Source organism: Microcebus murinus, chromosome 18 (genome assembly GCF_040939455.1).
Source record: "Microcebus murinus isolate Inina chromosome 18, M.murinus_Inina_mat1.0, whole genome shotgun sequence".
NCBI lineage: Eukaryota > Metazoa > Chordata > Mammalia > Primates > Cheirogaleidae > Microcebus > Microcebus murinus.
In genome coordinates this window covers 10825220-10837548 of record NC_134121.1, presented here as the reverse complement: position 1 = coordinate 10837548, position 12329 = coordinate 10825220, and the positions used below count along the sequence as shown (strand labels likewise).

At 40.6% G+C, this 12329-nt stretch overlaps 2 protein-coding genes across 4 annotated transcripts in view; one reads left to right on the top strand and one right to left on the bottom strand.

Moving 5' to 3' along the window:
• Positions 1–12186, top strand: part of ZNF18 (zinc finger protein 18) — a 27872-nt gene extending 15686 nt beyond the window's left edge. Inside the window, exons 5-8 of one of the 3 annotated variants that reach the window (XM_012777496.2) lie at positions 217–295; positions 953–1063; positions 8666–10170; positions 12087–12186. In XM_012777496.2, coding sequence (XP_012632950.2) covers positions 217–295; positions 953–1063; positions 8666–9456 — 981 coding nt within the window. In that variant the 3' untranslated portion in view covers positions 9457–10170; positions 12087–12186. Of the gene's footprint in view, positions 1–210; positions 296–952; positions 1064–8665; positions 10171–12086 lie in introns of all 3 variants that reach the window. The other 2 variants (XM_012777488.2, XM_012777470.2) reach the window with 2 other exon arrangements.
• Positions 12102–12329, bottom strand: part of DNAH9 (dynein axonemal heavy chain 9) — a 312997-nt gene continuing 312769 nt past the window's right edge. Inside the window, exon 69 of the mRNA XM_020280809.2 lies at positions 12102–12329. Within this exon, the coding sequence (XP_020136398.2) occupies positions 12102–12329 (228 nt within the window).

Below are 12329 nucleotides of genomic sequence, written 5' to 3'. Positions count from 1 at the left end.
TAAATATCTTCTAACCAGGGCAAGAAATACTGATGCAGGAACTGTCATATTCCTGTTGGCCTTTTTGCCCCTTGAACTGCTCTCCCGTGATTTATTAGATTTTCTGATGGCCAGGATCCCGTGGCACATTTCTTTCTTCTCAGCTTTCTTTTAGCAGGGAAAGCAGGTTCAGAAACCTTCACTGGAGTCATGGTATTGTATGTTTTCCAGGAGCAGTGGAGACACCTGGATTCCACTCAAAAGGAGCAATACTGGGATCTCATGCTGGAGACCTATGGGAAAATGGTCTCAGGAGGTGAGGGGATGGGTTAGCCTGATGGAAGGACTGGCACACTGTTAGGCATATTCCATGTGCTCATAGAAACGTCTGCTCAACTTAAAGTCTCTAGGTGAAGGAAATTGTACAGACAAAGGTGGGAACTGGGGCAAGTTGGAGATAGCAGAGTTATATGTAGTAAGAGCTTTTCCCTATTGAAAGTATCCCGTGTGCTGGGAACTGTAGTGGGTGCATTCCATACAGTAGCTTCTTTCATCTATGGAATGGGTGATGGCATTCCCAGTTTAAAGATGATGAAATTGAGTATCAGATCAAGTACTTGCTCACTGTCACCTACCTCGTAAGTGCTGAGCAACGACAATTCAGTTGTTGCTGGCTGTGAGTCCATGCTCTTTTCTACTGAACCACTCTGCCCCAACCAAGCATAGGTGGGGTCCCAGTCATGCACCAGCCTGCCAGGTAGTCTGCAGGCCCTTTGGGTGACCTGCCCAGACTCTTGTTTTTGTGGCCTTTACCTTATATCCTTCCTGGTCATCTTGTGGGTAACTGATACCTTATAAGCTGCACACAGTTTTATGATGAGTTTTCCTAAGTGGTCTCAGAGCCTTCATATTTTCCTTCATGTTTAGGGTGCTCCTTTGAAAGACAGGCCTACATGCTTATCTTTCTCTGTAGCAGGCATTTCCACTTCCAGACCTGACCTGACTAATTCTGCAGAATACGGGGAAGAGCTGGCGGGACTGCACCTTCATGTCAATGAGAAGCTCCCAAGACCCAGCTGCATAGGTGAGTGATATTTCATTGGTCTGGAACCATTTATGACCTCTTGTCACTTGGAGGTGGTAGGGAAGGTAATTGGGGGAGGAGGGAGTCATGTATTCTATTACATTGGTTACATCTAGCCATGATCTGGCTGGTCCATTTCGAATATCAAGATTGGGTCTCCACATCTCTGGCTATAGGGCTGTTGACACCTATTTTTAACTGTGGAAAGAAGACCACACATGAATCTGCTATCTTCAATCTTATAGATGGAGATGAATACAGATACGTGTAGAATTTGGCTGGGTATGGCGGCTCATGCCTGTAATCCCAGCACTTTGGGAGGTTGAGGTGAGAGAATCGCTTGATGCAGGAGTTTGAGACCAGCCTGGGCAACATAGTGAGACCCTGTGTCTACAAAAAATAAAAAAAATTAGCCAGGTGTGGTTGTGTGCACCTGTGGTCCTAACTACTCTGTAGACTGGGGCAGGAGGATCGCTTGAGTCGAGTCTGAAGTTGCAATGAGCTATGATTACACCACTGCACTCTAGCCTGAGCAACAGAGTGAGACCCCCATCTCTTAAAACAAACAAACAAACAAATAACAGATAGGAGTAGAATTCCATTACAAAAAAGATTATGTAGAAGCCATTATTAACCTTCCTACTAAAAAGGTGCAGAGTAACTATACTTCTCTTATTCTTGTTATAGTGAAAAGTAACCAATCCATCCTCAGCAAAATAAAATAAAACAAACAGAAAACCATGTTTATCTCATCTCTATGTATCCTACAGCAATAGCAACAAACACGTCATGTGAATCATGTATTTTAAGAATAGGGAAGAAGAAATATGAACTTGTTATCTTGTATGATAGCAGTCATCCTATGCTTTCTATACTTTTTAAACATCGCAGTTATGTAAAACCTAACTGCCAACCGCCTTCCCTCTCCCCCCCTGCTTTTACATATACAATAAATCCCAGAACCTTAGAGGAAGAAAAGGACCAAGACTGAGAATTCTGGGAATTGTGTAACAAGTCATTCTTTCTCCCCAGTGGGATCTAGTTAATTATTTTCCTTTGCTAATATACCACAGAGAGAGCAATCATCAACTGAGACACATGATTTTAATTTTAAGCAATATATTTATCATTATATTATTACACAAGGATTCCTTTTGAAACAGTATTTTTCAAACTGCCCTTCATGACCAATTAGTGAGTTGTGAAATCATTTTGTAGGGTTGCAACCAGCATTTAAAAAAATAAAACAGTAAAATTGCATGGAAAGTATCAGTTGTAGGGGCGGGTAGTGTTTCAGGAAATATTTGTTTCAAATAGGTGTGTATGTAGTGTATTTCATATAAATGTATTTATTTCTGTCTTAGCATGGGCTGCTGTAATGAAATACCATAGACTGGGTGGCTTAAACTAGAGGTCCCCAGCCTTTTTGGCACCAGGGACTGGTTTCATGGAAGACAATTTTTCCATGGACTGGGGGCTGGGAGGAAATGATTTCGGGATGATTCAAGTGCATTACACTTATTTCTGTTATTATTACATTATAGTATATAATGAAATAATTATACTACTTACCTAATAAAGAATCAGTGGGAGCTTGTTTTCCTGCAACTAGACAACCATCTGGGGGTGATGGGAGACAGCAATTTATTTTGGTCTCTGTGCAGTCAAACCTCTCTGCTCATGACAGACTGTATGTGCAGCAGCTCCCCAGGGCTGGCATCACTGCCCCAGCTCCACCTCAGAGCGTCAGGCATTGGATTCTCATAAGGAGCACGCAACCTAGATCCCTCGCCTGCGCAGTTCACAGTAGGGCTCACGCTTCTATGAAAATCTAATGTTGCCGCCGATCAGACAGGAGCTGGAGCTCGGGCAGTGATGTGAGCGATGGACAGCAGCTGTAAATACAGGTGAAGTTTCCCTGGCTTGCCCACCGCTCACCTCCTGCTGTGTGGCCCAGTTCCTAACAGGCCGAAGACTGGTGTGGGGTTGGGGACCACAGGCTTAAACGATAGACATTTATTTCTCAAAGTTCTGGAGGCTGGGACATCCAAGATTAAGGTGCCCCGTGGCTTGCTGATGTTGCTCTTCTTGCCATGTGTCAGCAGAGAGAGCTCTCTCCTGTCTCTTCTTGTAAGGCCACTGACGTCATGCCATCATGACGACTCCACCCTCGTGACCTCGTCTAGACCTAATCCCCTCCTAAAGGCACCACCTCCGAATACCATCACATTGGGTGCTAGATCTTCAACATATGAATTTAGGGGGATCACAGTTTAGTTCATAGCACTTACTATGGGTCGTAGTCAGAAAAGGTTGAAAATACTGCTTTAGAGTTTGTTGCAGTAGGATTTTATTTTTGGATAGACTTTTTTTTTTGAGTTGTTTTGGGTTCATAGCAAAAATGAGTGGAAGGTACAGAGATTTCCCCTATACCCCCTTGCAGTCAGATCTTATTTGTGATGTATAGTGTACTATGTCTGCACTCATTCTGTTTTTTCCTTTTTCCTTCATCCCGCTTGCTGACATGACCACATTAGGTCCTGCCCCAACTAGACTGGGGAGTCTAGAAGACCAGCTTACCTGGACAGGCAAAAGAGAAAAAACAATGCAATTGTAGATTCTTGAGAGAAAGGGTATGTTTCTACATATTGATCGATCTGGTAGCAATGTGCAGGACAGATTGGAAGGGAATAGTCGGAGGAGAGGAGCCTGCAGGAAGTCGATGTAGGAGTCTAAGGGTGTAGGGAAGAGACCCCAGATGAGTGTGGAAGCCACAGTAATTGGATAGGAAAGGCCTGGTCTGAGAAATATGGTAATTCACCAGCCTGCCAGATCTAGACTCACACCAGGGGCACCAGTCACAGATGAGAGCGAATATGCCGTTTTGTTTGACCATATGGAACAGCAGCTCATAGTTAAAGCAGGTCAGCAGGGGTTCATTCTCAAAAAGCCATATTCTTATACTTCTAATCAGAATCCTGAGGGATTGAAATAATTATTTGGTAAAATGATTCCTGAGTTGTTAATCTAGAAGAATACAACATGCAAGAATAGGAAAAAAAAAAAAGTTTTGAAATAAGAAAGTTTTGTTAGATCTATAAATATTAATAATCTGTTATATGTTAAAGTTAAAAATAGATGTTAAAAATAGATGTATAGGCTGGTTGCAGTGGCTCACTCCTGTAATCCCTGTACTATGGGAGGCTGAGGTGGGAGGATCTCTTGAGCCCAGGAGTTCAAGGTTATGGTGAGGTATGGTTGTGCCACTGCACTCTATTCCTGTCAACAGTGAGATCCTGTCTCTAAAACAATAAAATAAAAAATAAAAAAAATAGATGTATAGGTCAATGGAACAGAAAAGGGAGCCTCAAAAGAAATTCTGGTCTGTGTAAGGATTTAATATTTGCTCAGGGAGAAAGCATCACAAGTCCATGGAGATGAGCTGTTCTTCAGTGAGCAAGATTAGGAAAAAAAAGACTCTTTGAGAAAAGGAATCGATTTAGATTTTGTTATATTATGTACTAAAATGAGTTGGAAATAGGTTAAAAAGAGATATTATATGAAAATAAAATAATAAATAAAGTGAGTAGATACTCAAATTTTGTCCTGGTGGGGAAGATTTCTAGAAACATAAAAGTAATGGAAAAAATCATTAAGGAAAAGATTCATAGACTTGAGTATATTTAAAAAGAAAAAAACCCATGACTTCTATATATGAAAATAACCACAAATAAAATTAGGGTAACTAAATTGGTGCAAAACATTTTTTGTGACCATGAGAGATAGATGATTTGTTTTGTTAATATAGAAAGAGTTAAAGCAAGTTGATATGAAAAAATGATTTTCCTACTAAAAAATAGGCAGTAGTCTTAGGATGAAAAATAGCTCATAAATGTGAAAAAGATTCATCCTTTCATAACTTATGAATTAAAATTTAAAACACAGAAAAACCATTTTTTCACCCACCTAAATGGCATAAACTTTAAAAATATTCAATATTTAAGTATTGAATATACTTCCGTACTTAATATTGAGTATTCACCTCCTTCTCTGCCCAGTTTCACATACCAGAGGATGGCAGAGTCATTCTGGAAATTGGGTTGCCAGTACGTGTCAAGAGCCCTTTTATGCCTGTTGACACAGTAATTCTACTGCTACGTAAGGTATCGATTAGAATGTGGGCAGAAACTTATGGGAAAAATATTTATCAAAGCATTATTTATAGTAGCAAAAACACAATAAATAACTTAGATTTCCATGGCAGGGGAATTCTTAACTAAATTATGTGTTTATTATGACATCTCTATGATGGGCCATTACTCAGTTCTGCAAAATGATATTTATAAAGACTTCTTTAGCAAGCGAAAGTTTTCTCCCATTCTGTAGGTTGTCTGTTTGCTCTCATGACTGTTTCTTTGGCTGTGCAGAAGCCTTATAGTTTGATCAGGCCCTATTTATTTATTTTTGTTGATGCTGTGATAGCCTTTGGGGTCTTCTTCACAAATTCTTTGCCTAGGCCAATGTCTAGAAGAGTATTTCCAATGTTTTCCTCTAGAATTCTAATAGTTTCATACCTTATGTTTAAGTCTGTTACCTAGTGTGAGTTGATTTTTGTGAGAGGTGAAAGGTGTGGATCCTGCCTCAGTCTTCTACCTGTGGCTATCCAGTTTTCCCAGCATCATTTAGTGAAGAAGGATTCTTTTCCTCAGTGTATGCTTTTGTCTGCTTTGTCGAAGATCAGATGGCTATATGAGGATGGTTTTATATCTTGGTTCTCAGTTCTGTTCCACTGGTCAATGTCCCTGTTCTTGTGCCAGTCCCAAGCTGTTTTAATTACTACAGCCTTGTATTATAGTTTGAAATCTGGCAAACTGATACCTCCCATTTTGTTTTTATTGCCTAGAATTGCTTTTGCTATACAGGGTCTTCTCTGGTTCCATACAAATTGTAAAATTATTTTTTCTATATCTGTGAAAAATGATGATGGTATTTTAATATGGATTGCATTGAATCTGTAGGTCACTTTGGATAGTATAGACATTTTAACAATGTTGATTCTGCCGACCCACAAGCATGGTATGGATTTCCATCTGTTTAAGTCCTCTGCTATTTCCTTCCTCAGTGTTTCATAGTTCTCCCTATAGAGGTCTTTTATCTCTTTAGTTATGTATATTCCTAGGTACTTTATTTTCTTTGTTGCTATTTTGAAGAGTATTGAGTCTTTGATTTGGTTCTCAATTTGACTGTTACTGGAATATAAGAATGGCTCTGATTTGTGTGTATTCATTTTGTATCTTGAGACTTTACTAAATTCATTTATCAATTCCAGGAGTCTCTTGGTTGAATCCTTGGGATTTTCTAAATATAATATCATATCATCAGTAAAGAGTGAGAGTTTGATCTCTTCTGCCCCCATTTGGATGCCTTTAATTCCACTTTCATGTCTGATTGCTGTAGCCAGGACTTCCAGTACTATGTTGAATACAATTTTCGCATGCTACACATCTGATAAGGGGCTGATAACTAGAATCTATTTAGAACTCAGGAAAATCAGCAAGAAAAAAATCAAACAACCCTGTCAAAAAGTGGGCAAAGGACATGAGTAGAAACTTTTCAAAAGAAGACACAATAATGGCCAACAAATATGAAAAAATGCTCAACATCTCTAATCATCAGGGAAATGCAAATCAAAACTGCAATGAGATATCACTTATCTCTAGTGAGAATGGCGTTTATCAAAAAGTCCCAAAACAATAAATGTTGGAGTGGATGCAGAGAGATAGGAACATTTCTACACTGCTGTTGGGACTGCAAACTAGTGCAACCTCTGTGGAAGGCAATATGGAGATACCTTAAAGCGATACAAGTAGATCTACCATTTGATCCAGCAATCCCACTACTGAGCATCTACCCAAAAGAACAAAAGACATTCTATAAAAAAGACACCTGCACTCAAATGTTTATAGCAGCACAATTCACAATTGCAAAGTTGTGGAAACAACCCAAGTGCCCATCAATACATAAGTGGATTAATAAAATGTGGTATATGTATACCATGGAGTACTATTAATCAGCTATAGGAAACAATGGTGACATAGCACCCCTTGTATTTTCCTGGATAGAGCTGGAACCTATTCTAAGTGAAGTATCCCAAGAATGGAAAAACAAGCACCACGTGTACTCACCAGAAAATTGGTTTCACTGATCAACACCTAAGTGGTCATATAGGAATAAAATCTATCAGGTGTGGGGCAGATGGGAGGGGGAGGAGGGGATGGCTATATACATACATAATGAGTGTGATGTGCACCATCTGGGAGATGGTCATGCTTGAAGCTCTGACTCGATGGGGGAGGTGGGACAATGGCAATATTTGTAACCTTAACATTTGTACCCCCATAATATGCTGAAATTTAAAAAAAAGACTTCTTTAAAGACAAGAGAAAGTAGGTTTGCCATTTGAGAGGAATATGTTCTAAGGCTTTGTGAACTAACAAGTTCATGTCTAGTTCTCTAGCAGATGCCTAGATCTCTGGCAGATAATTAGTGTCTTACACTAATATATAAAAGAGAAAGGTAAATAGCTTTTTTAGATCTACAGGGGTAAAGTAAGTTATAAAAGTCGAAAATCCTACCACAAAAATAGAAATCTTTACTATATGCATCATTAACTGGTAATAACTGAAAACCTAAGTTATGATGAGAAAAACAAATTTAACTGCTAATAAGTTAATAAAGCACATGTAAATGCTAGATTCAAATGTAGACTGAGAGATTCACTTTTATACTATAGCTTCACTGCATTGCATCTGTAGTAAAATTACACATTAATGCATTTCTTGGATTTTTAGGTTTCTTGTGAATGTGAGAATTCATGTTAAATTGATCAATACCATTTACAACTTAAATGCTACATAGCTGAATATAGAACTATATATACAATATGATATCAGTAATGTTAGAAAATAGCATGTACATGTAAACATGGTTAAATTAAAAAGACTAGAAATGTATGCTCATAGTTGTTTTCTCTGGGTAGTAAAGTTGAGGTTGATTTGGTTTTCTTCTTCTTCTTTTTTTTTCTTTTTAGAATAGAGACGGGGTCTCGCTCTTGCTCAGGCTGGTTTTGAACTCCTGAGCTCAAACGATCCTCCTGCCTCAGCCTCCCAGAGTGCTAGGATTACAGGCGTGAGCCACCGCACCCACCCTGGTTTTCTTCGGGATAATTTTCTTTCTTTTCAAATTTTTTTCCAGTGATCATATATATCTTTTATATAATCAGATAAAAATTAATCATTTTTAAAGTAGTACTTGCATATAAAATACTTGTTTTTCCTGGGCCTTAAGAAATATGTGCTATTTATTAATGGAGGGGTCAGAAAAGCATCCTGTGGGCCCTCATGTGTTATTTAAAAATTCTCAGCTGTCGGCAAGTGAGGTGAGTCCTGGGCATTGAAGGCTGAATGATTATTTTCTTCCTCACTCACTGATGCCCTCTTGCTAAAAAGAATGCATGTTTTATGGTGACCCTGTCACTGACATGAGTTAGAAAACAGGGCATAATGTTCATTGAGTCATTTCACATCTTCTTTCTTATTTTAGGAGATAGACAAGAGAATGACAAAGAGAACCTAAACTTGGAAAATCACAGGGACCAGGAACCTCTGGATGTGTCCTGTCAGGCCTCAGGAGGGGCACCTTCCCAGGCCTCCCTGAGGGGCTTCTTCAGCGAGGATGAGCCAGGGTGCTTTGGAGAAGGACAGAGTCTCCCTGAGGCTTCAGAAAACCTTCAGGACGAGGGGCCAGGGGGACAACTCTCTTCTCAAGAAAGGAATTCTGGGAAACAACTAAGTCAGCATTTGCCTAATCCTCACTCAGAACTGCCCACAGTGTGGCTTGAGGAGAAGAGAGATGCCCCCCAGAAAGGGCCACTGAGAGCCCCCATGGCCCAGAAGCTCCCCACCTGCAGGGAATGTGGGAAAACCTTTTACAGGAATTCTCAGCTTGTTTTTCATCAAAGAACTCACACCGGAGAGACATACTTCCAGTGTCCCATCTGCAAAAAAGCCTTTCTGCGGAGTTCAGACTTTGTGAAACATCAGAGAACTCACACGGGAGAGAAGCCTTGTAAATGCCATTACTGTGGGAAAGGCTTTAGTGACTTCTCGGGATTGCGCCACCATGAGAAAATCCACACGGGAGAGAAGCCCTATAAATGCCCCATCTGTGAGAAAAGTTTTATTCAAAGATCAAACTTTAATAGACATCAGAGGGTTCACACAGGAGAGAAACCTTATAAATGTTCCCACTGTGGGAAAAGTTTCAGCTGGAGCTCGAGCCTTGACAAACATCAGAAATCCCACTTAGGAAAGAAGCCCTTCAATAGTCAGTAGACAAACTCTGATAGCCCATTGCTATTTCACGGTCCCTTTAAAAAAAAATACTCAGCTCCATCAGGAGGAATTGCCACTCCGAGAGGTTATCCCTGTTCTCTCTTTTTTTCATGGATTGGAGAGGAGAGAACCTGGTCTTAAACTTGGAGGGTATACTGGATTTCACAATGGCTTAATTTCTTGCTTCTGCAACAGGAGAAAGAATATTCTTCATGTTCCAGCCCATCTTTCCTTTTGGACTCATTGGAAAAATGTCTTCAACTGGAGATCCAGTTTTAGAAGTGCTGTCTGGGAAGCATTTAACTGGATTAGCCACAATCATTGCTCATGGAAAAAAACCCTCGGATCAGCCCTTTAGAACTGGGTTCTAGAGCAGGTCTTCTGTTAGAGCAGGGGAGAAGCATAGAGGGCCAGTGAGCTTACGTGTGTCCTTTGTCATACGGGTGAAAAATGAACTTCAGGTGCCCCTTGTTTGAAATAAACTTAGCAGAGTCACTTCTTATCTTATTTGTGTCTGAAGTGTTCACTGTGTGTTTGCCTACAGCTCAAAGCCCTTTTTTTAAAAATAGAAGACCCTAAATGGCAGTTGAGCTCCAAGATCAGCCCATATAAACCTAATCAAGTTTATGATGTAGCAGAAGAGTAATGGGAAAGTACTAACCTAATGCCCAGGTTGTGAGTGGTTGGCCAGTGCTGGGCACTCCTTCATCTCAGGTAAGTTTGTCCTTGGTGTCCTCTTTCTGAGCCTACCTCCCACTTGATAGCTTGCCTCAAGCTGCCCTCCTTTCTCCCAGCATCCCACTTGGCTAGCAACTTTACCAAAGTATGCTTTAGAATTATCTTTATTATAATCTCATTTTGTCTGTGGGTACTAGGAAGAAATCAGTAGTATTGATCTAATTTATAATACTGTCCAGAGGTTTATTAACACATATATCTAACCTGTCCAGTTGTCCTTGTCTTCAAAATTTACATGCCTCAAAGCATTCTACCCTTGTATAGTGAGACTTCCACCTTCTACCTTCTTGGTCCTCTTCTTGCCTGGTCTTATGGTACTGTTCTGGGTGAGGGTCAGGAAGGATGATGCTAATGAGAAGGACAGAATTATTTCCCCCAAAACAGATTAACCTCTAGGCAGTAATCTAAGACATTGGCAAACAACGGAAAGTACATTACTGGTTGATGGGAGAGGAGGGACAAAACCCAAGTTGGAGTTCCTGGGTTCCCGGAGGAGTTAACTCCCTTAGCGCATGAAGATGAGGAATAGGGCCCTACTGAAGGGGGGACAGGAACCACAGGGGAAGAAAGCAGGAAAATCAAAGGAATTATTTAGATTCTATATTCTGCATACCAGAAATTCGTAGGATGGTGGGATTGAGGTTTTATATCTGGGATTCTCAAAGTGGCAGACTGGCAGCATTGGCAATTTGATAAACTTATGAATTAAATATACTGAAGGGTGGGACCCAGCAATCTTTGTTTCAACAAGCCTTCTAGGGGATTTTGTTGCCTGCTCATGTTTAAGAACCACTGTTCTAAATAGTAATTAATCTAAAAATTAAGTCTCTGCAAGGACATGAGGGAATAATGACATTGGAAGGAATACTGGGCCCTTCTAGACATTTCTTGCCAAACAGTCTGCCCCATTGGGCTATTTAAAACTTGTTAAAACCATGGAGCACTTGGGGCTTCCAGTGAAAATTTCTTCCCCAGAGGAAAAGCTAGAAAACTGTTAGATTAAAAAGCTTTAGGGGAAGGTTTTCTCCTTGGGTCCCTCTTAAATGATCTGAAGGATGACAGAGATACAGGAAAACAACATGTTTGCTTGTTCACAGTTGTATCACAGCAAATAGTAGGTGTTAGATAAAAATGCATTGAATAGATGTGTGAATTAATGAAAGATAAATACCACATATATGCTTCCTTTATTTATAGCAGGGATCAGCAAGATATGGCCCATTGCTTGTTTTTGTAAATAAAGTTCATTGGAATGCAGCCACACTCCTTAATTTACTTATGTCTATGGATGCTTTTGGGCTGCAGGGGTAAAGACGAGTAGTTGAAACGGAGACATTATGACCTGCAAATCCTAAAGTATTTACTATCTAGCTTTTTCCAGAAAAATTTTGGTGACCTCTCCTCCTGGGTAGTGTTTCTCAAACTAGAGTGTGTGTACAGATTGGCCAGAGAGCTTGTTAAATGGAGATTCCGATTCATAGGTTACCCCAGTGCTGCCAGCCCAAGTACTGCACGGGGTAGCTGGGAACAAGAGCACTTAGGACAGTGTTGTGTAACAAGGTCAGGGCTCACGTGTTTGCAGCTTTTTTCTCTTGGTTTCTCTATGTTCATTTATGACTCAGCAGCTCACAAAGCCTGGACCAGACACAGTTGAATGAATCACTTTATTAGGAAAGGTTCAGCATTACTCAATTCTCTTCCCCTAGTTCCTAGGCCTGCACTCCTCCAGCTCAGCCTCACGTCAGGCTTTCCTCCCCATGTTCTCTAGATGAATTCTATAGAAGTGTGGGTGCTCGTGATTTCTTATCTTTTTAAGTATCTTCTGCCATCACCCCTCACCCCCCTGTCCCTCTGGGCAGCCTCCAGCCCAACCTCTTTCCTTGTTTTTTCAGTGGCTCCGCAGGAAGCTAAATCTGCAGAAGCAAGGCTACTCCAGCGAGAACCCACTTGGATGGATTCTCCTTCGTCTTCAGGTTGAAAGTCCACACATAGGTGGGTCCCCGCTGACTGGTCTTGTACACAGGACAGGAGTAGACTCTGTGGCGATCCTGCTTATCTGCAGGAATGGCCTTGATGAACATCACAGGCATGGGGGGTGTCAGATCCTTCAGCTTTGCCTCCGTAATAATCCCAGC